The following is a 27,699-nucleotide window of genomic DNA, read 5'->3' as shown; positions in this document are numbered from 1 at the left end:
CCATTCCTGAGTAGTTCTTTGCAACTGTAGACACTTGTGAATAAGGGTCTGGCAGAGGAAATCTCAGCTTTGCTTTTCTGAGTTCTTAATTTACAGCTTTGTGGAAGGACAAGCCTTGATGCTTTTAGGAATAAAGACTGGGATCTGTTCTCAGATACTGGAATTTGTGGGAAGTTCTGAAGTGAAATGTTATAATCCCTCATGGCTGCCTTAGGATAAAAAAAATATTTTGATACTCATCTTCAGCTATCAGCCCCTTCCTTTAACAGGCAAAGCATGCGAGGAAAACTAATTTCGTTTATGTTTGATTTTCTTTTTAAAATATATTTCTCCAAAAAGCATATAAAACTTCCTTTTTTTCCAAAATTACAAATTTAGAACTTTAAAGAGATTGCTCTTATTCCTCTAACTCATGAAACAAAGCCAAGCATAGAACTAATGTCTATGTACATAAATTTAGGCAAAGAGAAAATAAAATCCATCTTAAAGAGTATGGTTTTCTACTATTCTTCTCTAGGCACTAATTAGTGAGCATATCAGCCTTATACACACAGGCATCTAATTATATTTTTATGCTTTTCAGTAGACCTTGGTACATGTTATTGAATAATCTGTTCTGATTCAAGCAGAAGTTTCTTTGTAGCAATCAGTGTCTTCAGACTTGTAAACTGGGTGAAACATTGCTGTACTTCTGGTAGTTGTTATCTAGCTTGAATTTTCATGTCACTTAAAGTGAACTGTTACTCATTCTTCAGTAGAACTGAGAATGTTATAAACGATATTTGTTACCACAAGTCGTTTACAATTGTCTGTCCTTAAAAAATAAATAAATAAAAAAACCCCAACAAAACCATAAAACCCTTCAGGATGTCATAGTAGAGAATGATCTATGTTTATCCGAAGTCTGTGTTATAGCTTGAGCGGTTACAAAAAAGTGTTGTGCTAGTTCTGTGCTTTTTGTCTCTTTATATGTATTGACGAGTAGATTAATTTTTGAAGTCTGAATTTGGCCCATGTACACCCATGTACTACATAATTTAGTACTGGGTTTTTTTCAGGTTTTGGTGTAACTGGACCACTGTTAATAAGGCTGAATTATAGCACAGAATAAGTTGATGTGTTTCACAGAAGCAAGCATTTCCACAGCTAATTTCGGTAATGTTTGCATACATCCAGTACATACTGGAAAATGAGTGTAAAATCTTCATGATAGCTGCAGGCATAATTTGTATTATTCAGTGAATAGATATTTTGCCCACAAATCTGCTATTGTCAGATGTGTCATCAGTCCATTAGTATGAGAAATGGTACTAAAAATAACAGGATAGGGCTGCTAAATACTGAGGCTTGTTAAAATAGTGACAGCAAAGGAGCCCTTCTTTTATTCCACGCAAAAATTGTTATATAGTTGGTCTCTGCAGACTTAACCTAGCAAAGAGCAAATTGATTTCCAGAGATTGGTAATTTATCTGCTATCACCTTCTAATATTGATGTATTACTAAGCCAGTTATTTATTGGAGAGTTACAGCAAAGGATACTCTTGTCAATTAAAAAAAATTTAAATACTGTATTTTCTAAAATGTTCCAAATGAAAAAGGATGTTTGCATGTGAGGATTTCATCCTTCAATTTTTTTAATCTGGGAGACCTGAGGCATTTTCTGTCGCTTAAATTACATCTATATTTCAGATGGAAGTAAAATGGACAATTCTGTGATTGGTATAGTTCAGTACACACTGATAACTTTGAAAATGGTGAAATGTTTTGCACTAATATGAAAACCCCTGATTGTTCTTACATGTTAAAACATGCTGGCAACAGTTCTGGACATGTACCACCAGTGAAAGTCCACTTGGTACTGTGCCATGGAAAAAGTCACGCTTTTGGACTGTGATTCTGCACACTGTTGCTAGGAATTTGGGGTTTTGGCAGAACTCAGAAGACAAGTGTAAATAAACTAAAATTGTGCGTTTTGCCTTGTGCAACAATTCATATTAAGCTAGATGTTTGCTTTATATTAAAAAAAAAAACCAAAAGTTAAGACGTCTGCTTTCTAGGATGATACCATAGTGGAATTTATTTTCTTCTAGACATATAAATAAATCTTATACACCATTTTTTGTAATACCTTTTGACTTAGAATACAAAAGTTAATGTGGTTCATTACCAATAATTAAATTGCATGCAGCTGAGCATGCTGTTACTTGTGATGGTTGTGTCAGAAAGAGATTAGAGAGGATAATGAAGGGTTTAAAAAAGTTGTAAGTCACTGAGTTAAAGCAGTTTTACTACTGCTCAGATTGGGGATGTTACGGAAGGAATCACTTTCAAAAATCTTTGATAAGCATGTTTTGCATGATCAGACTGAAGGAATGAATGTAACTTGTTTGTTTAAATGTTTTTGCTGATTCACATTTGCAGAATTTAGTAGTTTAAGTTATGCCAGAACACATGGTAAGAACTGAAACGAGTGCAGGCTTCACGGTGTGCATGTTTTACATGTGTGTCTTACAAACGTGCTTAGTATGGCAATCATTGTGGTGTCTTAAGCTTTTGTTCTTCACAGAGTGATTAAAAAATGTAGATTACTGCAGGGCTAACCTGTCTGCATTCTGTGGCACGTATTTGGCTATTTAGAAAAATAGGATATAGATTTCAGTGAGCTATAATTAGCTCTCATAAGGCCTTTCTAAAAGCTGCCAGGAAAATTTTTTAGAAAATGATTTCCTATTTTGCATAAATTTTAACACCTGTTAATTGCGGTTGCTTTTTTCCCTTCTCGCTGTGTCACACTAGACACCCTGGTTATCAAAGTGATCGTATCACCATGGTATGTCTCATAATTATGATCAAACTGTTATCTAACATTCCTGGAGCATTCTTTTTTTCAATACTTAATACCTTTTATTCCTTGGCCTCATGCATGAATTATGCTGTGTATGTGAAGAGGCTTAAAGTTTGTTTCCATTACATTCTTTCTGAATGGATCCTGTTGTATCTAGGATTTTTTTAAAGCCAAGTAGGAATGTTATTGTTGACCTTGACACCAGATAACTGGGCAGACATTATATAGCTATGTTTGAATCCTCACAAAATGTGATGCTAAAGCCAACAGAATCCTGGCGCGAGACCCTCCTGGACAGCAGAGTTATGGAGCTTTTCTTTACAGTAAGTTTCTTTCTTCAACTTTCATAGTCCAGACCACAGGGAAAGCAGCTCCTTCCTGTTCTAAAACGGTTTTATTGGACTCTTCCTTTTGCAACAGGTAGGACTGATTCTGTTAACTTCAGCTTGCTTATGAAGCAAACAGAAGTGTTGTATTTTTCTTAGGTTACAGAATATGTATTTTGCCTATAAATTGCCTAATACTGATGATCATTAACAAAAGTAGAAGGTGTACAGTGATCTAAACTTTTACACATTTGATACTTCTTTACATGTACTCATCAAATAAGAAGCATGATGAGCAGTAATAGAGTATCTTTCAGATACAGTGTAATGGCTCTCAGAAAGATCAAATGAACGTTATGTGTTTGCTGATCTTAAAGCACTTGCTTAGTGAAACAGCTGAAAATAAGTAATGTATTTGCAATTTTCTAGCCAGTTTCAGCATAGAGTTTTGTGTCTCTTTCCTCAGCACAAAGTAAATCCAAAAAAGTTAAGATAAATTAACTTGGGAAGGATGGGGGAGAGTTGGGAAAGGGGAATATAACACTCATTTTCTGTAATTTAAAAAAAAACACATATTAAACCAGATAAAAGTAGTAGTGTGTTCTTTCTACAACTGTTGGAAGAAGTTTGTAGTTGCTGCTGAGCTACAGGTTACTGCAGCAGCAACATGTATTTGCTTATAAATTCATTTTATGTGATACTGTATCTTGTTACTTTTCTTAGAATCTCAGAATTGAGCATTCTCAGGCTATTTTAATTTTTGCAAAGCAGAGAAATAATGTGCTCAAAACTTGGATAAAATTGTTTTTAGGCAAGGTCAATATAACTCCAGTGCTCCTTGAGAGTTGTCTGATATGTGTTTGGGCACGTCTTTGCTTTATGGGATTTTTCAATAAGTTATATGTTTTTTGGGTCTGACTGCAAGTTTTTCTGTTCCAGCAGTTTTGAAAAGGTGAAAAAATCATTGGCAGAACTCTTAGCAGCTACACTCAATCTGAACAGCTGTCTAGACTATCCAGACAGTTGCTACTGTCAGCTGTGAACCTCCACATGCAAATAGCTTTTTGGGTTACATATTAACCCTTCCTTGTTTAATAGTATGAATTTGTCAGAGTTGGGTATCTCTTTCTTGGGTTGGTTTACAATTACTTACTCATGCTAAGAATAACACTTTGAGTAACATGCAGAAATGTTTTAATACATTTCCATTTTATGTGATAGTAACCAAAACTCGCCTGTATTTGATTATTTTTGAACAAATGTAAGGCAGGGCAGTATGCCTTCAGTTTTGGTTTTAGATTCCTGATTTGCAGTGGTTGAGGCTTGTAGTATTAGTTTGCTATTTGAAATAATGTAAGTGAATGGTAGTAATTTATACGCATGTATCTGATCTGAGAAATTTTAATAACCTTGCAAAAGTTGGCAGGACTGCCATTTTAGAGAGACCCCTTCATGTCTAATCTCAGCCTAGTGTGGGATGTTTATTAGGAGGGGTATTTCTGTTGCGGGGTTTGTTTCTCCTGCACCTTGATCTTCAGAGATTAATTATGCAGCTAATCCAGCTAGTTATGAGTTGGGTGAAGTTGCAACTGTAACACCACAGAGAAATGGTTAGTGTTTTAACTGTTCTTTTATGTGTAATAGTGCTGAAATAATTTAACTAACTTGGCTTCTGGGAGGAAAAGCTACCCTATGTTTATTCAGTCAGTATTATCTTATGTGAAAAAATGGGAGGCATGAGCCTAAGAAAATACCTTAAATCCGTAATTGGCAATTAAAATAAGTACGTGAGAATATGATTACTAAAAAGTTAAGATTTGAATCTAGAGTTACCAGCAGATGTAATGACATAACAGTTTGCAGATATACAGGAAGATTATTGTTGGTCTCGTATAATGTAAGGGTTGCTGCCAAGGAAGTGATGCATTCATTTTTTTTGTCTGTCTTCAGTGTTTACCTCTGCTAAAGAAGCATCTATATAATCTTGATTGAACTTGTTGACTAACTTTAGCAAGACTCTGTAGCCTAGGCATAGTTAGCATAATAGAGATGACTGTCATTATTGCTGTTTTTAGAAGGAGCAGTATGTCTGACTGGCTGGCATCTGTTTCTCTCTTTAAGACGTAACATTCAGTGGACAGTTCAATTTTCAACATGTAGGTGAGACTTAACTAAATGTTAGTTTCGGTGAGTTAATTCGAGGCTAGGATTTTGTGAGCCAAATCATGGTTTTGGTGTTTACTATGGTTTAGAGAGCTGTAGAAACCTTTGCATTTCAGACTGAATGGAAGTTCTAGTAAGCTTTTTTTTGGTGTGTGCTCTTTTGGATTGAGAGCCATGTGACTGTTGTAAGAACACCCTATTTTTGTGTATTATTAACTATCTCACTTCCTGAAAGGTACATCGAAAAATCAGAGAAGATACAGATATGGCCCAAGATTCATTACAGTGTCTGGCACAGCTGGCGTCTTTGCATGGGCCAGTCTTTCCCGATGAAGGTTCACAAGTTGATTACCTGGCACACTTCATTGAGGGATTACTGAATACTATCAATGGGTATGTATGCCTCCTCTCTAAATTTAGATGGCATAGTTTAATCTTTAGTTTGGAGTGTAGCAAATCTGTGTGGAGAACTGGTATGGCTTGCTTATTTCTGCATGTAATTTGTGCTTACTGTTGGATTACTGAAATTAAGAGAAGGCAGTTTAAAGTAGGTGGGGCTTAAGTAATGTGAAATAGATTTGTTGATTGAAAATATCCCAACAAAATCAATTAACTTCTAGAATTTTTCTTAGTGGCAAAAACTAACTGCTGTTTCTATCCTTAGAATTGAAATAGAAGACTCTGAAGCAGTGGGAATTTCCAGTATTATCAGCAACCTGATAACTGTATTTCCTCGCAATATTTTAACTGCCATTCCAAATGAACTTTTCTCTTCATTTGTTAACTGCCTTGCACACCTCACCTGTTCTTTTGGAAGAAGCGCTGCCTTGGAAGAAGTGGTAAGTATCTACTCTCAAATAGCAGGTAGTCTTTTTTTGGTTTTTTTGTCCCTATTTATGATAAGCGTAAGTAACATGAGAATTTGGCTGTTTTATTAATAACTGTTGTGAATTCAGTGGTTTTGTTCTAGATATTTCTGAAATCACATCTGAGGATTTTCTTTTTGAACAACGTAATTACACACTGTGCATCATTCAGACTTTGATTCAAAGCACTTGTTACATTTTTCATTTTAGAAAGCATGGATTCATTTAAAAATATTGCTGACTTGCTCTTGTAGGACTTTTCTGAAAACTGTTGTAGATAATGAGTTAGTCTTGAAAGCTTAAAATGACTACGTGAACATACGGACAGACTGAAACTTAACTGTTGTCAAGAGTTCTGAGTCAGGAACTTCTGTTTTGAGTTAATGTAGCTGTTAAGATCTGTTGATAACCCCATACTTTTAAGCTGTTCGAATCATCCCTTCATTGCTGACGCAGTTCAAATGGGAATTCTGTGAACAAATCTAGCACAGAAATTCAGAGGACTTTTTCTGTTTACTTCTCTCAGACTTCAGTTGTAAAATCTAAGAGCAGTTGGGATAGTCTGAGTATTCTAAAAACTGCATGTAAAGATAACTTCTGTAGAGGCCTAGTTTAAGGGAAAAAGCCCATAAGAATTAAAGCAAACAGTCTTGCCCTTGAACTGTTTTTATGTGCAGTAGCTATCTATTTAAAGTGTGATTATTAAGTTGTTAGCCAATATGTCCCTCATTATCATTAAAAAGTATGAATTTTTTCCATTTTTGCTCTATTGACTGGGCTTAATCACCTGCATTTGAAAACAATTATAAAAGTACTTAGTTATAAAGTTGGTGGATGTGTTTCTTTACCAGAGATCACAGGTGTGTTAATCAGCATTTCCTGCAGAGCATTAGATTGTTTCTTTGCTGCAAGGTTAAAATGTATTACATGTGACCCCGCACTCACTGAAACTTTCAAGTGTGTTCATGTCTTAATCAAAAAATTGGTGATTAAATTTAGAATATATAGTACAGCTAATTTCCACACCTTATTGGCCAAAACTTGCTCTGCTTTTGAGACTTTCTAGCATAACATTGAATGTATGTTTTGGTGCTTACTAGCACATTTAAGAATGCTCCTGAAACCCTTATAGAAAAGATGCAGCAAAACCACAGACACTCATCATTTAAATTAATGTTTTAATAATTTTAATAAATGATTTTTCCTCTGCTCTGTTATTTGAGAGCTAGAATATGCAACCATATTTAATGAAAAGAGTGCTTAACATAAGGCCATTCAAAACACTTCATCTCTTCGCAAAAGCATATGGTAGCTTGTACCACTGTGTGGTACTAAGTTTGTTTGGAAATGGCTGGCTATTTATCCGAATAAACTGTGGCTGCCTGCTCTTGCATAATCCCATATTTTTTTGCTGAAGAAAGTCTTTTCAGTGTTAAATATATTCTCAGATTCAGCAGCATCAGATTGAATGCAAGATTTTTTTTTTTTAAGAGAGAATTTTCTCAGTGGCCTAGAATCTTTGAATCGTTCTTTGCGAATAGAAACATTTACACTTCCACCCTTTCCATTCTGTCATAGCTCTTACAGACATCTCAACTTCATGCTGTTTCTCTGATTTCTAGGAAGATACAGAATCCTGTTGGTGGTGGTCCTTCAAAAAAAAACCAACTCTTGTATCTTAGCAGTGTGTCAGCAATAAGACATGCTACAGAGGCATAATGATACTGCGTGCTGTGCCTGTACATATACTACTTCGCATCCCTGAAAACAATCTTTTGGCTTAGGAATACCCCAGCCATGGTTAATGTGTTCCTGAGCTTCTTGTTTAGACTGCCTGTAGTGAGACCTTCTGTGAGCTCATGTACTGTCTGTTAATTAAGAACATTTGGTAGATAAAATACTGTGTGTGTTGGGCTCACTAGAGTCCTCATAATATTCCTGGAACTTCTTGGAAATCTGATGTGCAGCAGAATGCAGGCAGGTGTACTTCCTAAGCTTTGCTGGTTGGAAAAGCTGTTTTCTCCATATTTCTGCTGCTTCATATGTGAGCAGAATGCCTCCTGTGATCATTGCAGAAACCCTGTCAGGCACAAGGAGCCTGCTTAGCTGAAGACCTGCTATGAAAACTTAGGAGGTCCCGAACCATAATATGCAAACCACTTCAAAGCAGCTAATACTGATTTTAAACCAAGGGGGGAAAATACCCCAGTCCAAACATAATACCAAATGCTGTTTCACATTAACCTGCCTGTTGCAGCTGGGGAGGTTGGTTGAATGATGTTGAAACACTCACTTGAAAAGCTATGCTGGTGAAGGGCATTAAGCTTCAGCAGTGCTGGGAGTTTAAACACCTTGTTTAACAATGCTTATGCAGAAGCAGAAATCAAATAGTCTCCATTTGAATTAGTGAAGAGTATGAACAGGATGTTGGATTAAAAGTCAAATAGAAATAAAATTATACTAAAGGCCTTTTTTCCCCAGTTGAATCTTAATGCAGTGCTCGTGTTTCATTATATTTTTTTTTCAGTATCATGTGATGGGAGAGATCATTCTGAACTTAGTCCTCTCTGTTGTGCTTCCAGCTCTTTCCAGCTTGTTGCTGCTTGGCAAATTTTAGAAGTTTAAAGGGTCATCAGACTGCAACGGAAGAAATACCCATGTTTCCCATACTAGAGAAATCAAACATTTTTGCTTTGACTTTACTGATTTTTTTTTTATCGTGCCTCTCCTGAAGGTCTGAGTGCTGAACTGGGCTCTGCAATTTCGTCTGTTGGTTACATCAGAACGATTTAGCTCACCAGTCTACAGCATGTCATTTAATGTGCCCGTGTGGCATCTTTGGTAGCCCAGCGGTAGCTCATCTGAAATAAGGATTGGGAATTTTTGGTAGTTTCTTTGTGATCAAATTTGCTCAATAACAATAAACTCTTTCTACTATTTTGGCATGTATTTATGGAGGCTCTTATTAATCCTAGCTTCCTTATGAGAATACCATAAAGTGTTAAAAACTTTTTTTCTGGGGCATTCACTTCTGTATGAATTGGATAGATTTGAGTTCTTTTGTTGTTTATAAAAAGACGTGTCTCTATTGATTTATGCTCTGGATTATTATACATTATTAAAACTTATATGTAAGTTATATATGTAAATATACACGTGTCAAAATACTTCAGGATTGAATGACAGTCTTTGAATTCATGTGTCTTTTAGGCAAGTTTTAGAAATATATGGTGCCCATCCTAAATTTGTGGCTTATGTTACTGTTAGATGAGATTTTGGCTCTCTCCTTGTCATCTTCAGCTTTTGTTTTCATACTTGTATCAGTGTATCCCGTATTTTCCTTCTGTAAATATGACCACTTTGCAGTTATAAAATGATGCTGTGAAACTGTCTTGAAATGCTTCCAACGTGGTATCAGTTTTCCAGCCAGTGTTTTCCTTGCCTGTTCATCCAGCCATGTCTGTAACTTCACTGAAAGTCAGAAATTCTTCTGTCTGGAGCATGATTAAGGCTTTAATATTTCATTAAGCCATCATTTTACTGAGCTCTTCTATCTCAGACTAACTTTTGTGAGTGATCCTGTTGTTTAAAACTTGAGAAGACTTCTTAGAGGATAGGAATGTCCTGCTTTAGCAGCATGTTTATCTGTACAGTCACAGGTTATTTGAAGTTAGATGTATAGTTCCAAGTTAAATTTTTGCATCAAAAAGTTAACAGGTACATTAAAAATACTTTTAGAAAGAAATGGCCTCTTTGCTATTTGGGTTCTTTAGTTTGCCTGTAACCTGGGACTTTGTTTTTCAGATACATTATTTCTTTTTGCAGCTTGTGTACTACATAGAAACATATAGGAATAACTAAAACCATGATGCAGTAAGCAATTAGAGTAAATTGAGTAAGCAGTTGGAGGTGCAGGCTTACTCTGTGGAATTCTGCTTTTTTTTTGTTTGTTCATAGAATGGGAAGTTATGTATCATCATAAAAACTGGTTACCTGTAATAAGGTTTCTTGAGCACATGCAGTGTTGCAACGATTTCCTCAGGAACAGAGAATTAGCATCTTTTATCTTTATTTCAGAAATAGCGCATACAAATCTGTATGCCCATGATTCATATTTGTCTAGTTAAAAAGAAATGGGTTAATACTTTGTTTCTCAGTAAGAGCTGAGCTGCTTGGCATCTTTGGGGTAGAAGCTTGGTAGCTTCTGTGTTTAGGTAATCATGCATTAGTGGGTTAATTTAATACTGTTTTGATTTTGAACATCACATGAAGAGAAATAGCTAAACACTTTGTGTTTTTAAAGCCTAGCAAGCATGAAAGCTGCATTGACCTTTTTGATGTGTTGCTTCAGTTCATTCTGTTTTCTTGGCTATCTTTAGATGGGTTTTGTGACTGCTTTTTTAAATTGTTTCAACATTAGAAGAACATTGCTTAAATAATCATGAATATAAGTATATTCCTCTGTGTCATTTAGGACTAAGATTTTTGTTTCTTTTATCTCATACAGCTTGACAAAGATGACATGGTATATATGGAAGCATATGATAAGTTGCTGGAATCTTGGCTTACTTTGGTACAAGATGACAAACATTTCCATAAAGGTTTCTTTACCCAGCATGCTGTTCAGGTCTTTAATTCCTACATTCAGTGCCACCTAGCTGCTCCTGATGGTACAAGGAATTTGGTAAGCCCCCATACTGGTATTTTTTGATGATGATATATAGTAACTAGCCCATGTCTTTTGGTGTGTAGTGTATTATGTAGCTGAAGGGAGCTAGTGTAGAATTAGTATTTGTGACTTTGAAAATTAAAAATCGCTGAATTTGTTCCTTAGTGGCTGTTTTCCACTGTTTCTGTCATTCTGAAGAGGAAATAAAGTAATATAAAGTTGGAAATAATAAAAAAAATAAATTGAAAAAAGTAAACCTGTTACCCAAATGAATGTGCGTCTTACTGTTCTTTCCACAGATAAGATGACTAAACTGTTGACTGTCTTTCTCTGGATTAGGGTCCTAGAGAAGGACCTATAAAAAATCCTATATGAAATTGTAAACCTTTTATATGGTTGTTACCTTGCACTCATATACTTTTAAAATATAATTTTGAAGTGTAATTGACATGCATAAATATCTGAAAAAATGTAGAAAGACCATGTTCAGGCTAGAAGAAACTCACAATATTATGTGGTTCTTTTGGATAAAATGAATTACTATATTCTAGAGAAAGCACCATATAAAACTTAATTCTGCACTCCCAATATGTAACAGATGGTAATAACAGTGCCAAACCAGGGAGAAATATTTCACAACAGAACTTTGAACTCATATCAGGCGGTCTTGACATAACTTGTATACACAGGTTAATTCATGTCATTCTGTGAGATAAGTCATTTATCCCATGGGTAACCTTTTAAAAGCCACAGCTGGCATTTTAGAATGCTTCTTGTTCAATATCAAAGCAGTAACAGGAACTTTCAGTCTCTGCTTTGAGACCAGAGGCTCACCCTTCAGTAAACAGCTGCAACTTTGAAGTTGCTAGAAGAGAATGATTTGCTGGGTTACATGAAGAAAAGATGGGTTTAAAGCACTTTGGATAAAGAGCTGTGTGTGGATTCAGTTTTCCAGAGCCTTCATAGAAACAAAACAGACTGATAGCTTTCACTGTCATGTGTATTTTATTTTGTTAGTTGTGGAAATTTTATGATTCTCTAAGAGCTGTTTTTTTAAACTATTTTTAACATCAGTACTTAGTTGCTACATATCATGGTTCATCCCTTCAAGGATTCAGGTCTGATTATTATTTTATTGGTTTTCATAATGTAATTGAGATAAGCTTTGAGAAATCAAACAGTGCAACTTCTGCATCAGCAAGAAATTAGATGATCATGATGATTATTATTAGTCTTCTGCTTCCCTGAAGTTACAGCATTTACTTTTTATAAAGCTCCCCTTCCCTCCCCCCCCACCCCCCCAAGCAATGGGTTATGTAAAATCTTTAATGAAAGAGATTATTTTCATTTCATCATTAAAAATACTGCTTATTGTGTTACTGATGTAAGATCTCAGACAACTGAGAACATCTTTGACTTCTAACAGTGGACGGTCCACAGATCTGATTTATAAACAACTCTGGTGTAAAGGAGCTGGTTTTGTTACTGTTCACCTTGGCCTTTTCCTATTAATAACAAGTATCAGTTTTCATAACTCTTATCTTTGACTGTTTTCAGAGATAATGTTTTTACTTGAGAGCACTGTTGGGAACGGTAGCAAATATACAATTAACTGAATAGGGTATTTTGCTAATGAATTTGTGAAATGCTGATTTTAAAACAGTATGAAGCTGCGTTTAGTCCTCTGTTAACTATTCTTTGTCTAATTTAGTATGAGTCTGTTCATCCACGCAAAACATGGATGGAAAACGTGGAAAGAAAACGCAAAAATAATGTAGAATATTGTGGCAGTGATAAAATTTAACAAGTATAATACTAACTGGTTGCTTCTGATTTTGTTGAAATAATGAGACTGCCAATGGCGTGGCCTCTCGGGAAGAAGAAGAAATAAGTGAGCTGCAGGAAGATGACAGAGACCAGTTCTGTGACCAGTTGGCCAGTGTAGGCATGCTGGGGAGAATTGCTGCAGAACACTGTATACCTCTTCTTACAAGGTACTAATAAAATAGTCATGAATGCAAATCAATAAAGCCATCACATCTGAAAAGCCTGACTTTGCCAAAATAGTTTAAAACCAGTAAAATTATGTTGTTATTTATCCACAGTTTATTAGAAGACCGAGTGACAAGGCTCCATGGTCAGTTGCAAAGGCATCAGCAGCAGTTACTTGCCTCACCAGCATCAGGCTCAGTTGATAATAAAGTGCTTGATGACCTGTATGAGGATATTCATTGGCTTATTTTAGTCACAGGTTAGTGAACAGCTTTAAATAGTGTTTATTCTGGTATTCTTATTGCAGCTGGAACACCTCAGGACAAAAAAAATTCCCTGTATATCAACTGCTGACTGACTATAAATTTTATCCCTAATGATACCTTCATCTTACATATACTACTCACAAAGTAAAGTGTTTTACTTTCATCTGCCTTGAGTAATCTGAATATTATCTTTAAAAGATTGATGAAATCTTTACATGAGGTAATGCCCTTTGGAAGTTCCCACAATTAACTTTCTTATAGATTGGTTTTTTGTTTCTTTTCTTAACATGTGTCAACCTGTTTAAGAAATTAGTCAGTTCATGATATCGGTTGTACTGTCTGGGGGCACATGACTTTATAGGGGAATCAACATGAGATCAGGATAACGGTATTACTCAGAGGTGATGAAGAACTAAGTTCCAGAATCTCTCAGTGCTGATGATCCCTATCCTGGTTTTTTTTTTCTTTCATGGAACTTGAATTTAGAACCTGTTTGATTTTGATTTTTAAATGGAATTATCTTGCGTCTGTTTGCAGAACATAGTAACAACTAAGATAGTGTCTGTACTTTGTTAGGAAAAATGTGTACTTGATAAAATTTTATAGGATCTTTTTGAACATCTGTGTTAGTCGCTCTCAGATGTTCACATGAATGTGTTTTACGATTTTGTATAACTGTGGAACAGACCTCACAGATGGTTATGAGATCAGACACTGAAAGCTACGACTAAAGCTGGAATTAATTGTATGGACACCAGAGTGTTAAAATCCCATGATTCACCTGGTCTGTAGTTGCTATGCTAAGAAGACTTTGTTACAGCACATGTGCTTGCTGTCTGAAAGTCTCCGGCAGATTTGAAATGTTAATGGAACAGAAGTCCCAAATGAGATGGACTCAGTGGGGAAAGTTCTAAATCAAGGCTCTTTTATCATATGATAGAAGAAAAAAAGTGACAGCAAAATGGGTTTTTTTTGTTTGATTTTCCCCATCAGTAGTTGAATTGGCTGAAATTCTTTGAGGTGAACCAAAGCCTTTTTTAAGTATTCTTTTTTTTTTTCTCTCTCTCTCTTTTAGGTTAGTTATTTTTTTTTCCAGTCTTGGTTTCTTGTCATTTTAGGGTCATCTCTACTGAATGGCTTTAAGGATTGTAAAGTTACACATATATAAACAGTGTTAGTCAGGGTTTGTACAAACATTTGATTCTGGTGTGATGTCTGCAGTTAAGCCAATAGATTCTCTAATCAAAAAGCCATCCATTGACCTAGGGTAGAAAGTTGTGATCACTCTTTCTTTTTTAATGTAAGGCTACCTCTTGGCTAATGATACTCAGGGAGAGACTCCGCTAATACCTCCAGAAGTAATGGAATATTCCATTAAACATTCAGCTGAGGTTGACATCAACACAACACTTCAGATTCTGGGATCTCCAGGAGAAAAAGCCTCTTCCATCCCAGGGTACAACAGAACTGATTCTGTAATTAGGTAAGGATACTTCTCGTGCTGTTAAGTATGTTAAATGCTTTTTCAGAGCAAAAAAAAAATTAGAATGTGAATGGACTTTTGTAAATTTGAAAAGTAAAAGTAAAAATTGTAAAAAAGTAAAGTAAAAAAAAAGTAAAAATTGAAAAGCAGTATGTAAACACTGACTGTTGGAAAAGAAATGTCTCTTTAGTATTAAAGACAAGTTATAAGAATGGCTTTATAACAGACATTTATTAAGGCAATGCTGTAAAAGAGATTAAGAAAAGACAGAAAAGAAGTGGGTTTTTTTGGGCAGAGGGATAAAAAAAGGTAAGGATAAATAGAGATGATATTCAAGTCAAGGTGAGCCGAGGGAGGATTAAGAAGAAAAATGAGAGTAAGGCAGCAAAACAGATAAAAGTCAAGCTGTGTGAAGGCTGAAATTGACTAGATTGACCTAGTAGTCTTAACAGAGAACATGAGCCAAAGTCTCAGAAATAAACATAAATGTTTTTCTGTCTCTACTGAAACTCCATCTTTGATCTATTTATTACAGAAAATCCTTAAAATTACTTCAATTACCATAAAGCTGGTAGATCAAAATCCTTAAATAATATACTCTGGAATTCATTCAGCACATATACAGCTTAAGCAAATGCTTTCCAGAGCACTAGTAAGCTTGTCTTCTTTGAAGATGAGTTACTGCCCAAGCTTGGCAGTAGCAGTAGAATTGGTACTCGGTGAGGGAGGAATTGTCACATACACAGCCTATAAAAGCAATAGGACGGGGTATTTTTGTTTTCTTTTTGCCATAAAGCTGATGCCCACAAAGGATTCCTCAATTTGAATCTTCACACTTCAGAAAATTACAAGATTACCCAAGATTAGCAGTTATCTACTTAACATTTCTTCTTCTGGAAGAGGCTAGGGAAAAATAGATCTTCATTAGCAATGATGTGCCTAATGGTTAGAAGTTTGAATGCTGCTAATTGATACTATTGGAAGCTTCACAAAGTGGTCATCAAATGGAATTTCTTGATGCAGAGTCTCAGTGGTGATAGAAATAGTCAGATCTAAATACGGAGAGATTTGAGGCTTCTTGGCAATAGCTCTGAAACATCTTCAAGAAATAGACAACCATCAACTCCTAAATTCCTTGTGCAATATCACATTCTTACCAAATTTAATTTATATACTGCAAAAGTTACTATTTAATGTAGTTTTATGGACTGATTGTATTCTGATTGTGGTCTATTTTGGACTGTTTCTCTATAGCAGTGAAAGAGAAAGAAACAACTGGACATTTCTGTATTTGTTCTTTAGTATACATCACACTGCAAAACCTGCGCAATTAGGACCCACTTGTTCATTAAGCTTGATGATGCAAGGGAGAACCAGTTTTTCAGAAAAGCTGTTCAAGCGCTCCAAGTAGTAGTCCATCAGTCTTTGTTCCCTCAATGTCAGAATGCTTTTGAGGATTTTTTGTTGCAGTAGTTTTGATGTCAAAGATAATCACTGTATTTTTTTAAATGTATATTCTGACTGTTTAGATGATGTTTGGCAGTCTATCCTCTCTCTCCTTGCATTTAAACAAACAATAAATTCAGGTGCTTTTTACTTCAAGTTGAACTGTTTTGTGTTACCCTGTTCCTTCTGTCATATTTTATGAAAAGTGAAAGTGTTCACCTTGCTTTCCAAAAACCACTCTTGGCATCCTAAATTGTATTTTAAATCTGCAGGTTGTTATCTGCTATTTTAAGAGTGTCAGAAGTAGAATCTAGAGCAATAAGGGCAAATCTCACACACCTCCTGAGCCCTCAGATGGGCAAAGATATTGTATGGTTCCTCAAGCGTTGGGCAAAGACTTACCTTCTAGTAGATGAAAAGCTGTATGATCAGGTAAGAATATGACTTTTATGCATTAATTGGTGAGTATTAGCAATAATATCATCCTGTGAATGCAGATGTTAGTATATATATTTTAAATGTGCAAAGATAAAGCATTTTTAATGTTAAATGGGTAGTGGTTTCGTTTGGAATTTGTTTGAAACTTGAGGTTTTCTTCAGTTTTTTAATCAGAAATAGAAGTTGTTAGGGGACCCTTCTTGCACATTACAAATGTGATTTTTATTTTTTTTTCCCGTTAGGGGTTGTTTGATGTGTTTTTTTGTAGCCATTGCCATAGCAGAAGAGCATAGCACGTTCTTGGCCTGCATAGTGGGTGAAACTCACTGACCATTTTGTAAGCTATCCTTACTGTCCATCAGATCTTATAGTATATTTCTAATACAGTGATTGCCTTTGATGGATGATTTAGTGAGTAACCTAGTCATGATTCTGAACTAGATACTTAACACCATCACAAGGTAGTAAGGTAGTATTACATTAGCTAATGTCATGTTACTTTCCGATTCTCATATATTCTCATTGTGTGTATCATGATTTCAGTGGTGCATTCTTGTAAAGAGCAACTTCTTATCATATTTGGACAACACTAAGCATGATTAGACTTTGATCCTGATTTGCTTATCGAACTAACTGTAATGCAGCTGGCTGAAGGAGGCCATTCATCCTGAGGAGGTCCTGTTAGCTCTAAGTTTCAAGAAAGAAGCCTCCTCCTCTTTTATTTCCGCTATAGAAACAACTGAGAATACTAATGCTTCAGGAGGCCCCTTCTTAACAAAAATGTATATGCCATAGGCTTGCAGACATTTGGAATCATATTATTCAGAGCCAGGGATTTGTGGAGGTACCAGCTGGGGAAGAAGTGGAAAGCACGTGAGAAGGAGATCCATAAGAAACCATGTAAAGAAACAAAACAGACTAACTAGGAAATGCACACATTTAGTTTGTGTTAATGTGTGAAAGTGATTGAAACCTGTTTAAATGTTATACTCAGTCATGTATATATATCATGAGTTTTAAAGTTAGAAATGTGTGCTGACAGGAAATCCCTGCACAATTATTGCAAAAGCCTTGGATTTCACTCTTGAGATTTTTTTTTCAAGGACAGGAGAACAGGCAATGTTAAGGAATCATATTTTAATGTGCCAGGGCCAGAATGTGACATCTTTCCTCAAAGCTGTGTAGACTGAAGGAACAATCTGAAGAAAGCAGATGCAGAAAAATTGCAATGCAAATAAGCTTTTACAGGATGTAATCTAGATCAGCTAAGGTTATTTCTAATATTTTTTATCACTGTAGGAATTTCATTGTAAATTCATGGAAACACTTCTGGGAGATGATTTTAGGATCTTCTAATTTTTAAAGCTTTTGAACTTTCATTGGCCTTCAAAGCTAGACATACTCTAAGCAGATTTTGTAACGGAGATAAAATTTTTCTTTAAGTGTTGTGCTTAAGATTGCAAGATAAATTTGGCAAAGATTTTTCTGTTATAGGTATTCTTTGCCTTTGTGTATGTAACATTTATGTATATTAAAAGTAGGGAAGAAGTGACAGCCTGAAAAGAATTTGCTGACAATGATTACCGTACACTTTGGGGTTCTGGCTTCTGTAAAACTCACTCATTTTAATGCTTTTCTTATAGATAAGTCTGCCATTTAGTACAGCATTTGGTGCTGATACAGAGGGTTCCCAGTGGATTGTGGGTTACCTTTTAGAAAAAGTGATCAGTAACCTGGCAGTGTGGAGTTCAGAGCAGGACCTTGCAAATGATACTGTACAACTACTAGTAACATTAGTGGAAAGGAGAGAGCGGTAAGTTGCTATACCTCTGGAAGTCAAAACATTTCTTTTGCTTCCTTTCAATTTTTTTGGCCAAAGTAATGCAGGTATAGGGCATATTCATGTCTCTCTAAGTCAAATTACCTTAGTAATATACTAGGAATAAAAAAAAAATAAATAAAAATTGTCTGACAAAGTGAGGAGTGAGACCTGTATTTGACAAAACATAATCTAGTTTTTGTTATTGTTTAGAAGTGCACTCTCCTTCCCTTACCTTTGTGCCTCACTCTTAAACAATGAGAAGGGAAAACTCTCCTGGTCTCCACTCTTATTGCAAGGATTTTTGTGTTTGGTTTTGTTGAACAAGTTCTTCCAGGTTAAGAATTCAGGTACTGGCTGAGCCAATATAAAATATTTTGTAAACATACTAGACTAAAAAAAAAAGAAAAAAGCAGGATTTGGTGGATTCAGACAAATTTCAGTTTTCTTTGGTATAACAGACTGTGAAGCAGGAAATTCTTGAATGTTTTACTTTTGTGAATTGACATGCAGGTGTACATGCAGTCATGTATTCATAGGCTGCTGAAAGAGTGACCTGAAGTTTGAGTATTTAAATGCTTTAGGACTTTAAAAAAAAAAAAAAAGTTAAAACCCACTGGAGCTGGTTCTGGAATAAACTCCTTATTTTATGATGACATAATGAGACTAAGCTTTTAATCCACACAACATGTCCATTAACTTCATGTATGTGTATAAAACTAGAGCGCTTCCCTGCTTTTCTCCCGTGTGAATTGAGCTGTTTTCAGAGTATGTACTTCAGAAATGTAGGGGTGAGGCATTAGTAAGATTAAAATCGAAAAGTGATCTAGCCTTAGAATAAAGGAATTAAAAAAACCCCTAAGTATTCTGACAACTGCTAAGCAACATGATGTGCTCTGTTCATATAATGTTGTGAAGTCTTTAATTAAACTTTTTCCCTCTTTTAGGGCAAACTTAGTTATTCAGTGTGAAAACTGGTGGAATTTAGCTAAACAATTTGCAAGGCGAAGCCCTCCTCTTCACTATTTGTCCAGTTCTGTGCAGAGAACACTAATGAAAGCTTTAGTTTTAGGAGGTTTTGCTCATATGGATACGGAAACAAAGCAACAATACTGGACAGAGGTAAGCTATTTTGATGCTTCTGTTACCTCCATTTTAGGCAGTAGTACAAACAAGTTAGTTTAGTGAATTTTATGGTGACACAAAATCAACTTGTATAGAAGCTTTTCAGGAGCATTGCGTCCCAACAAGAAGGAAATGGGGCAAGAAGGCCCAGAGGCCTCCATGGATGGATAAGTAGCTGCAGAGAAAACTTATAGCGGGGGGGAGAAAAGAAGCTTATAGAAGATGGAAGTGAGGACAGGCGGCCTGGGAAGAACAGAGGGACATTGTGTGGAAAGCTAGGGATCAGGTCAGGAAAGCTAAGGCCAGGCTAGAATTAAGTCTGGCCAGGGATGTCAGAGATAACAGGAAAGGCTTCTATATGTATAGGATAAGGCTGCATGGAGACCTCATAGCAGCTTTGCAGTATCTGTAGGGGGCCTGCAAGGATGCTGGAGAGAGGCTCTTCATCAGGAACCATAGCAACAGGACATGGGGTAATGGGTTTAAACTTAAACAGGGTAAGTTCAGGTTAGATATAAGGAAGAAGTTCTTTACTAGGAGAGTTGTGAGACCCTGAAGCAGTTTGCCCACAGAAGTGAACATGAATCTTAATGCTTTAATTGATAAACTATAGCAGTTTTTTTCCCCCAGTACTGAATTTAGAAGACAATCTAATACTGTGAGAAAGACATTGTCATTTGTTTAAACAGTATAAAATAATATAAAATATTTATGGAGGTGTTCCATTTGAAACCAGCCTGCAGGTGATGATGGATAATGAGAATTACTAATCACTACCCCTTCAGCTTACATTAATGTGACAGATAATAATATAATCGAGCCTTTGGAAACTGGAATTGATTGATTCTTGTACTGCCATGCCAAAAGCAACCCATGAGCTTGCTATATCACTTAAACCTCACATCTCACATAATAGTATGCTTACGTTAATGTGACTTCTCTAAAAAATTTCAGGTTCTTCAGCCACTTCAGCAGAGATTCTTGAATGTAATAAACCAAGAAAACTTCCAACAGATATGTCAGGAGGAAGAAGTGAAACAGGAAATCACTGCTACACTGGAAGCACTCTGTGGCATTGCTGAGGCTACACAGATTGATAATGTAGCAATTCTCTTCAATTTCCTAATGGACTTCCTTAATAACTGCATTGGATTAATGGAAGTATACAAAAACACACCAGAGACTGTTAATCTCATAATAGAAGTTTTTGTTGAAGTTGCACATAAACAAATTTGCTATCTTGGGGAGGTAAGTACAACCAGGAGGGGAAGAGTGAGAGAGTGTGTGTGCTCACGTGCACATGTGCATGCACGCGCGCATGAATGTGTGTTTACATTGCTGTCCCTTAAACAAAATAGTGTGGGGATTTTTAGGTTCTGTAAAGAGATGCTGTATGGCCATATGTTGGAGGCATTCCTTTATTTTAAAATCATACACATGCAAAGATTAAAAGCAGGACCTCTAGACTGTTTTTATACTGGTAAACTTTTAACCATGCTTCACCCCTAGTCCAGAAGAGTGCAGACCATGTTGAGTATGTCTTTTAACCACATCAGCCTTCCCTGAAGGCTAGTCTAGAGGAATTGCAGTGCTGTTTAATGTGACAAATGCCTACCGTAGAGACACTGCCTTGGTCCTAAGCTAGGCATTAAGAGATACCACAAAGTTAACAGAATCACTGAAGTGCCCGTGCATCTTTGCACATCGCCTAATCTTGCTTTTGCATCTAGAAGAGTTCCTGCTGTTCTGAAGTGGGCATGCACATTGCATTGTGGCTCCAAACTTGAATAGCTGAAATGAGTCCCCAGGGGATTTTGTTAGTAATCTAGTTTGTGAGTTTAGTGAGATGTGTCAGCCTGTCCCCAGCCAATCTTTTCTTTTTGTTAAGACTAAGGAATTGATAAAAGTGATGTTCTGCTGTTTCAATCACCAGCACATCAATAAATGGCTGTAAGCATTCTTACTGTTTAAGATGGCTGTTTCTGGCATGATTTTGTGTGCACTTGTTAAAAAAGTGGTTATATAATTGAAATGAAAATCTTGAGTATTGTCAAGTGTTATGCGATGGAAGTTTTCTTATTATCTAACATTGTTTTTTAGGCCAAAGCCATGAACTTGTATGAGGCCTGCCTAACTCTGCTTCAGGTATATTCCAAGAATAATCTAGGTCGACAACGGATAGATGTTACAGCAGAAGAAGACCAGTACCAGGATCTCCTTCTTATTATGGAGCTTCTCACTAATCTTTTATCAAAAGAATTTATAGATTTCAGTGATACAGGTATGAAGGGATTGATAGCTGCTGAACCATAATGTGGTTTAAACTGTAGAACGATTGTGGAACATGTATTCAGTCCTGATAAAGTGAGAGCTGAACTTTAGCCTTCGTTAGATCAGGATATGGAAATTACTATTTAATGTGCCAGTAGCAAAGGAAGGACTTTTCACAGTATTCTAGCATCTGAAATGATTACTGCTCTCATAAAATAAATAGGGCATGTATGAAGCAGCTTGAAATCTGAATGTTGCAAGTCTGAACATGTAGTAGCAGCAGTTTTGTAACAAAAAAACCCCATAGAGAAGTCAGAAGGGGACTGCAGGAGAGCAGGTAGATTGTTGTCTTAGTGCAAGATCCAACTTTTGTGAGATGCTGAGCTTATTAAAATTCCATCACATTTGAGGGTTTTCTGTATTCGTCATTCACAAAACATACTTTATGGTATGTGGCTGTAGTTAAGGATTGTTTTTTGAAAATCCTTTTTTGAAACAATCCTAGCCTGTTACTTTCTTCCATATATTTGCCACTTAAAATTGCAGTATTCCTGAATATGATCCCCGAGTTCTAGCTTAGCTCTGCTGAAACCCTTTTGAATAAGCTGAAATACATTTTCATTATTCAGATCTTGCCATGTCCTATACAGTTTGCTTGGTAACAGACAGAATCTGCCTAGGTTCTTTTGATGTTATTCAGTGCTTTTTCTTGAAAGAAGAGAGTCTTGTACTCCAAAACTTAGTGTGTCTGTCTAGTTTTTTTTCTCATACAGGCACAACACAAATACAGAACCAGATTTAGACTGTCCCTTGCATGAACAACTCTGTGCCACATAAAATATTCTCTTTGAGGTCAGACATTGGATGTTAATTGCATGGGAAACACTTTAAAATACTTCCCATAAAACTAAGGAATGTGAATACTACCTAAATGTAATGCCCAAAGGTCAAATATACTGAAAGTTGCCTGCATCCTCTTGCTGACTCAGTGAAGGAATTACGAAAGTAAGGTCACTGACAGTTGATGGGAAATGTAGGTCTTGCCTGTAATGGGAGAAACTCAGCAATGTATGAACTACAGAATTTTCTGCATTTTTTCCTTGTGTTTATAAAATATATATATACACACACATGTAAATGAAAATGCAGTAGTATTTTGCTCATTACCTGTTTATGTGTGCAGGCATGAAGCAGCTATCACTAGAAACAAATGCAGTGTTCTGTAATGGAAGGGACCCTCAGAGTATTTGAAGCGTTCTGTTTTAGCATGCCATCTGGTACATGTGATAATGAAATGCTTAATCCTAATGAACATAAATATAGTGATGTGGCAGCCTCCACTCACTAAGTTTCTATTTTAATACAGTGCCTCATGGGTTTTTTGGGGGGAGAGGGGAATAGTTCTATTTTAAAAAATGTCTGTATAATAAAGAAATGGGATTCTTCTTTCAATATGTTCCATTCTGGTTTTGTATAAAACATTTTTCATGTGTTCTACAGATGAAGTATTTAGAGGACATGAACCTGGGCAAGGTACAAACAGATCTGTATCAGCGGCAGATGTTGTCTTATACGGGGTTAATCTAGTTCTGCCTCTAATGTCCCAGGATCTGCTGAAGGTAAGTATATTTTTCACACATAGCTGCTAGAATATAAAAGCTTTATAGTTATGAATAACCAGAATTCCTTCCTATGTGCATTCCACCTCTGTAAGTTGAGTTTTCTGGGTTTTTTTAAATGTAAATAACTGTTCCACAGTTCTAGGTACCATTTGAAAAGAAATATTGTAATCTGAGAAAAAGTGTATTTAAAGGAGCTAAGCAAAACTTTTTCTCCTAAAAGTGAGTCCATGCAGGTCAACAGTTAGCCAAACCTAAAATGTGGCTTGTGCAATCTTGTTTTCTGATAGTGTCAGAATCATAGAATAGTTAGGGTTGGAAGCAGAAACTGTCATATTTGTTTTAAAAAAAATAATCTGGGAACAAGTAGTAACTCTTTTCACAGTGCAGGCGATTTCATATCATAGACAGGAGCAGCTTGTCAGTAGAACAGTAAAACGTGAAACAATGGAATGGCAGTGTTTCATTGGGTTGCACTGTGTTCATGTTCTACTTTGAATCAGGGGAACACTTCTGAATTGTATCTCAGTTGTTCCCTCTTAACATGCTTTCTCATCTGGTAGCATTTGCTGAGTGTGAGAGCTACATCCGTTTTACATGAAACTGAGCCGAAGGATGTACCCAAGGAGCCCCTGCTCCAAATGCTCATGAGGCTTTTATCCCACAGGTCTTAGACCTGCTTACGACTGAAGTAAAACTGCATGAATTTGTATAGAACAGCTACCAGACCTCCACCATCAACTGTTTCATTACAGCAGGGTTTTTTTGTTGTATGACAGTGTTTGCTAATAATGTTTGTAGCGTTTCTAATGTTTCTGAAGTTGCCTGCTAAAATTGTCTTCATATCAGTTCTGTCTCTGTACAGATGGAAATTATATCAGAATATAGTTATGTGATTGATTCTAAAATTGCCACCTTTTTTGTAACAGTTTCCATCCCTGTGTAATCAATATTACAAATTAATCACTTTCATCTGTGAGATATTTCCTGAGAAAATTCCACAACTCCCAGAGGACCTCTTTAAGAGCCTAATGTACTCACTGGAGTTAGGGATGTCATCGTATCCTTTATAGAGCTTGGGAGTGTTTAAAAATCTGAGTTGCTTTTATAATAGCCTGTTGAAATCAGGGGGTCGGGGGGGGGGGGGTGTTCCTTGCATTTTTCTCTTTGCTGTCAATATCTGTATCTATAATTATGTATCAGTAATTGACTCTTAGTCTCCAGTGATTGAGAGTTTTGCTGATTTATCTGTTGAGATTCTAGTATTAGCTGAATTGCCTCACTTGTGATGCTTGAATGCAGCCTTTAAGTGGTTTAGCATGTAAGTTTTTTCTGGCAGCCATTCCTCCTCCATTACTTCATTTCAGAGTGTGTAACTTCCTAAGCCTTCAGCTGGTATCTCAAAGCCATTCCTGAATTAGTTTCTCAGCTGGTAATACAAAACATTGCTGCTGTTCTACTGGGCTGGCTCCAGAGCATTTCCTGTCAGGGTGCCAATGGGCTCTCCCTCTCATAATGGGAGTACCATTTTCACTAATCTGAGGCACGTGTCAGAAACAGATGAGCTTGACCATAAGGGACTCTTTCAGAAAATGTTATGTCAGAGGGGGTTATGTTACCTTAGTGCATGCAGCTAACGAAAGAAGGCAACAAAGTTGGAATTTTTTGCTGGTTTTCTTCCTTTTTTTTTTTTTTAAATTATTAACAGCTTTATAGTAAAACAAAATCTTGGAACATACAAGCAGTTAAAATATTTTCTAGTGCCGCAACTGGGAATTTTAACCACAGTTTAATTTCCCGCAAATATGACTTTGATTCTTTAACACTCACCATCAGAATGAGTTCAGAGGTTTGCCAGCTCTGCCTGGAGGCTGTAACACCATTAGCAGAACAGTGTGCAAAAGCACAGGAAACAGATACAACCCTTTTTCTAGCAACAAGGCACTTTCTTAAGGTAAGGCATCCGTTTTGTGTTACTTTGGGGGATTTTTGCATATAGATAGTGTCAAGATGCCAAACAGTGATCGTATCTGACTGGGTTAATCAGGATCAAACAGTAAGAAATGTGTTCCCTAGAAAACTGGCAGTTTGAGAAGAAAGAGAGCATGAAGGAGTGGAGACATTGGATGAGAGTACAAAGAAGGATGGAGGGAGGAAATTACCTACTGTCAATCAACAAAAGACCTGAGTGTCTCAGAATGCAATTCATATTCATCCATGCTCTGCACATGAGCTCTAGAATGAACCTGATTAACAATTTTAGCAGTTAGGTTTACTGTGAAAGCTGTGAAATAGAATGCTTCCAGAGATGTGTGAACTGAAGGCTGGGTAGAATGCTAAAACAAAAGGCAGAAGAAAAGACGATAGTTGAGAGCTAGAAAGAAAATTCTGTCATTTATTCAGTGTAGGCAATAGATTAAGCATTTTCTTAATGCAGTCTCATATTCAGTATGTTCCTTTTAGGACATCCACTCTATCTCATTGAATTTTGGAGTGACCTGGTAACAACCAGGTTCCTGCTAACTGGGAACAAAGTAATTGTGAAATTTGTGTGCTTGTCTTGTGATTTTGTGAAGACTTCAGTTTTCCTTAAGACATCTTTTCTTACCAAACAGACATTGATTGCTTGTTAATAGCATACATCAGACAAGCTGAGAGAATGAGAAACACCTTGCATCACTTTACTGGTCTTTCTATTAACATGGCTTTCTCCCTTTTCTCTAAATTTCCACTTCAAATTATCATACTGTTCTTATTAATCTGTTCTGTGTTTGGCTTTCTGTGAGCTGTAGGAGTCTTCAAAACTTGAGGAGGAAGTATGCTGGTTTATTCTGAAAGAGCAAAGGCTTTTTTCATTATTTCTCTGGCATATCTGCAGCTTTTGGAATAAAACACAAGAGATGCCATTTCTCTCTGAACAACACATAAATCAACAACAGGTTTCAGTGCTTTGAGATATGAATTTATGCTGTTAAGCCAAGACTCAACTTCTGAAAGAACTTGGCTTTCCAATTACAAAACAACCAACCTTGCATGCTTGTAAATACATGTTCATTATTCAAGTGAAGATTATGTTCAGCAGCAAATGTTGGTAAAATAGAAAGTTAAGTTTACACTTCTGTAACTACTTCACTTTTGTGATTTCAGATGGTCTTTGATATGCTGGTACTTCAGAAGCACAATACAGAAATGACAACAGCAGCAGGTGAAGCATTCTACACGTTAGTGTGTTTGCATCAGGTATGACATTTAGCCACTTACAACCTGAAAAGCAGTTATTTATTAAAGGCGGGTGGTTAGTTACCGTGCATCTGTGAAATCATAGAATCCTTTGAGTTTTAAGGGTCTCTCAGAAGGTCTGTAATCCAACCTTTTACCCAAGGTGGGCTCAATACTGAATTTGGATCTGGTTGCTCAGAACTTTTTCCAACTGTGTTTTAAAAAGCTCTGAAGGCTTCTTTAGCTTTTAAAAAAGCCTGGTCTGACCGAAGGACTTGATCTCAGTTAGAGGTAGGTGAAAGCTGTGGGGCCATACTTGCTTCTGGCACACTAGTCAGTGAAACTGAGTGACAGGTGGAGAGGTATTGATTGTCTTCTGCCACAGCCCTGGTTCTGGATTTTTGTCCTGATGAGAGAAGTTGTATATATTGTATCCTTTTTTTTTAAGCTAATAAGATTATTGTTTATTTAACAGACTGAATATTCAGAGCTAGTTGAAACATTGCTGTCAACTCAACAAGATCCAGTAATTTACCAGCGGTTAGCAGATGCCTTCAACAAGCTTACTGCAAGCAGCACTCCTCCTACACTGGACCGTAAGCAGAAGATGGCCTTCTTAAAGAGTTTAGAAGAATTTATGGCAAATGTTGGTGGACTTCTCTGTGTAAAATAAACAACAAAACTCTATGCCTAATGTAGACCCTTTCTGCAAAATGCACTGAGAAATGCTGAATGCTGACTAAATCTTGTACCTGTCTCTGGGTTCTTTGCAGCCATCTCAGATTATAGAGAGCCTGGAAGTTTGAACATAACACAGTGGAATAGGAGAGGTCAACTTTTGAATCAGCTTCTGCTATTATGTGTTAGCTGCAATCTGTCATACTTGTGTGTGGGAGAGAATGAATAGAAAGTTTGAATTTAATTTGTTTTCCATATATGTGCAAACAGATATGGGCACAATGAAAAATAAATACAGTGCCTTCCCCCCACCCCCACTGGTTTAAAATTATGAGTGTCTGGATGAACGTACAGATTTCTACCCAAAATCATGTTAGAGTGTGATGCAGATACATACAAAGTTCTAAACAGTTTAGCTGATTTTAAGCTTTATTTTTCCTCTCTTTGAGTTTGTGTTCCAATGGGAAAGAAAAA

At 36.4% G+C, this 27,699-nt stretch overlaps 1 protein-coding gene across 1 annotated transcript in view; it reads left to right on the top strand.

The window, feature by feature from the left end:
* Positions 1-27,234, top strand: part of XPO4 (exportin 4) — a 71,310-nt gene extending 44,076 nt beyond the window's left edge. The window contains exons 7-23 of the mRNA XM_061374537.1: positions 3,056-3,168; positions 5,570-5,727; positions 5,999-6,173; positions 10,708-10,884; positions 12,721-12,863; positions 12,975-13,120; positions 14,433-14,610; positions 16,329-16,488; positions 18,138-18,307; positions 19,261-19,435; positions 20,393-20,686; positions 21,539-21,719; positions 23,210-23,328; positions 24,258-24,388; positions 25,165-25,282; positions 26,476-26,568; positions 27,023-27,234. Coding sequence (XP_061230521.1) covers positions 3,056-3,168; positions 5,570-5,727; positions 5,999-6,173; positions 10,708-10,884; positions 12,721-12,863; positions 12,975-13,120; positions 14,433-14,610; positions 16,329-16,488; positions 18,138-18,307; positions 19,261-19,435; positions 20,393-20,686; positions 21,539-21,719; positions 23,210-23,328; positions 24,258-24,388; positions 25,165-25,282; positions 26,476-26,568; positions 27,023-27,220 — 2,729 coding nt within the window. The 3' untranslated portion in view covers positions 27,221-27,234. The remainder of the gene's footprint in view (positions 1-3,055; positions 3,169-5,569; positions 5,728-5,998; positions 6,174-10,707; positions 10,885-12,720; positions 12,864-12,974; positions 13,121-14,432; positions 14,611-16,328; positions 16,489-18,137; positions 18,308-19,260; positions 19,436-20,392; positions 20,687-21,538; positions 21,720-23,209; positions 23,329-24,257; positions 24,389-25,164; positions 25,283-26,475; positions 26,569-27,022) is intronic.
* The last annotated feature ends 465 nt before the right edge of the window (positions 27,235-27,699 follow it).

This window comes from Neopsephotus bourkii, unplaced genomic scaffold, assembly GCF_033783945.1.
Source record: "Neopsephotus bourkii isolate Nb327-2 ecotype Australia unplaced genomic scaffold, CSIRO-AGI_Nbou_v1 NB_1638, whole genome shotgun sequence".
NCBI classification, from domain to species: domain Eukaryota; kingdom Metazoa; phylum Chordata; class Aves; order Psittaciformes; family Psittacidae; genus Neopsephotus; species Neopsephotus bourkii.
This window is presented reverse-complemented; position numbering and strand designations above follow the sequence as displayed.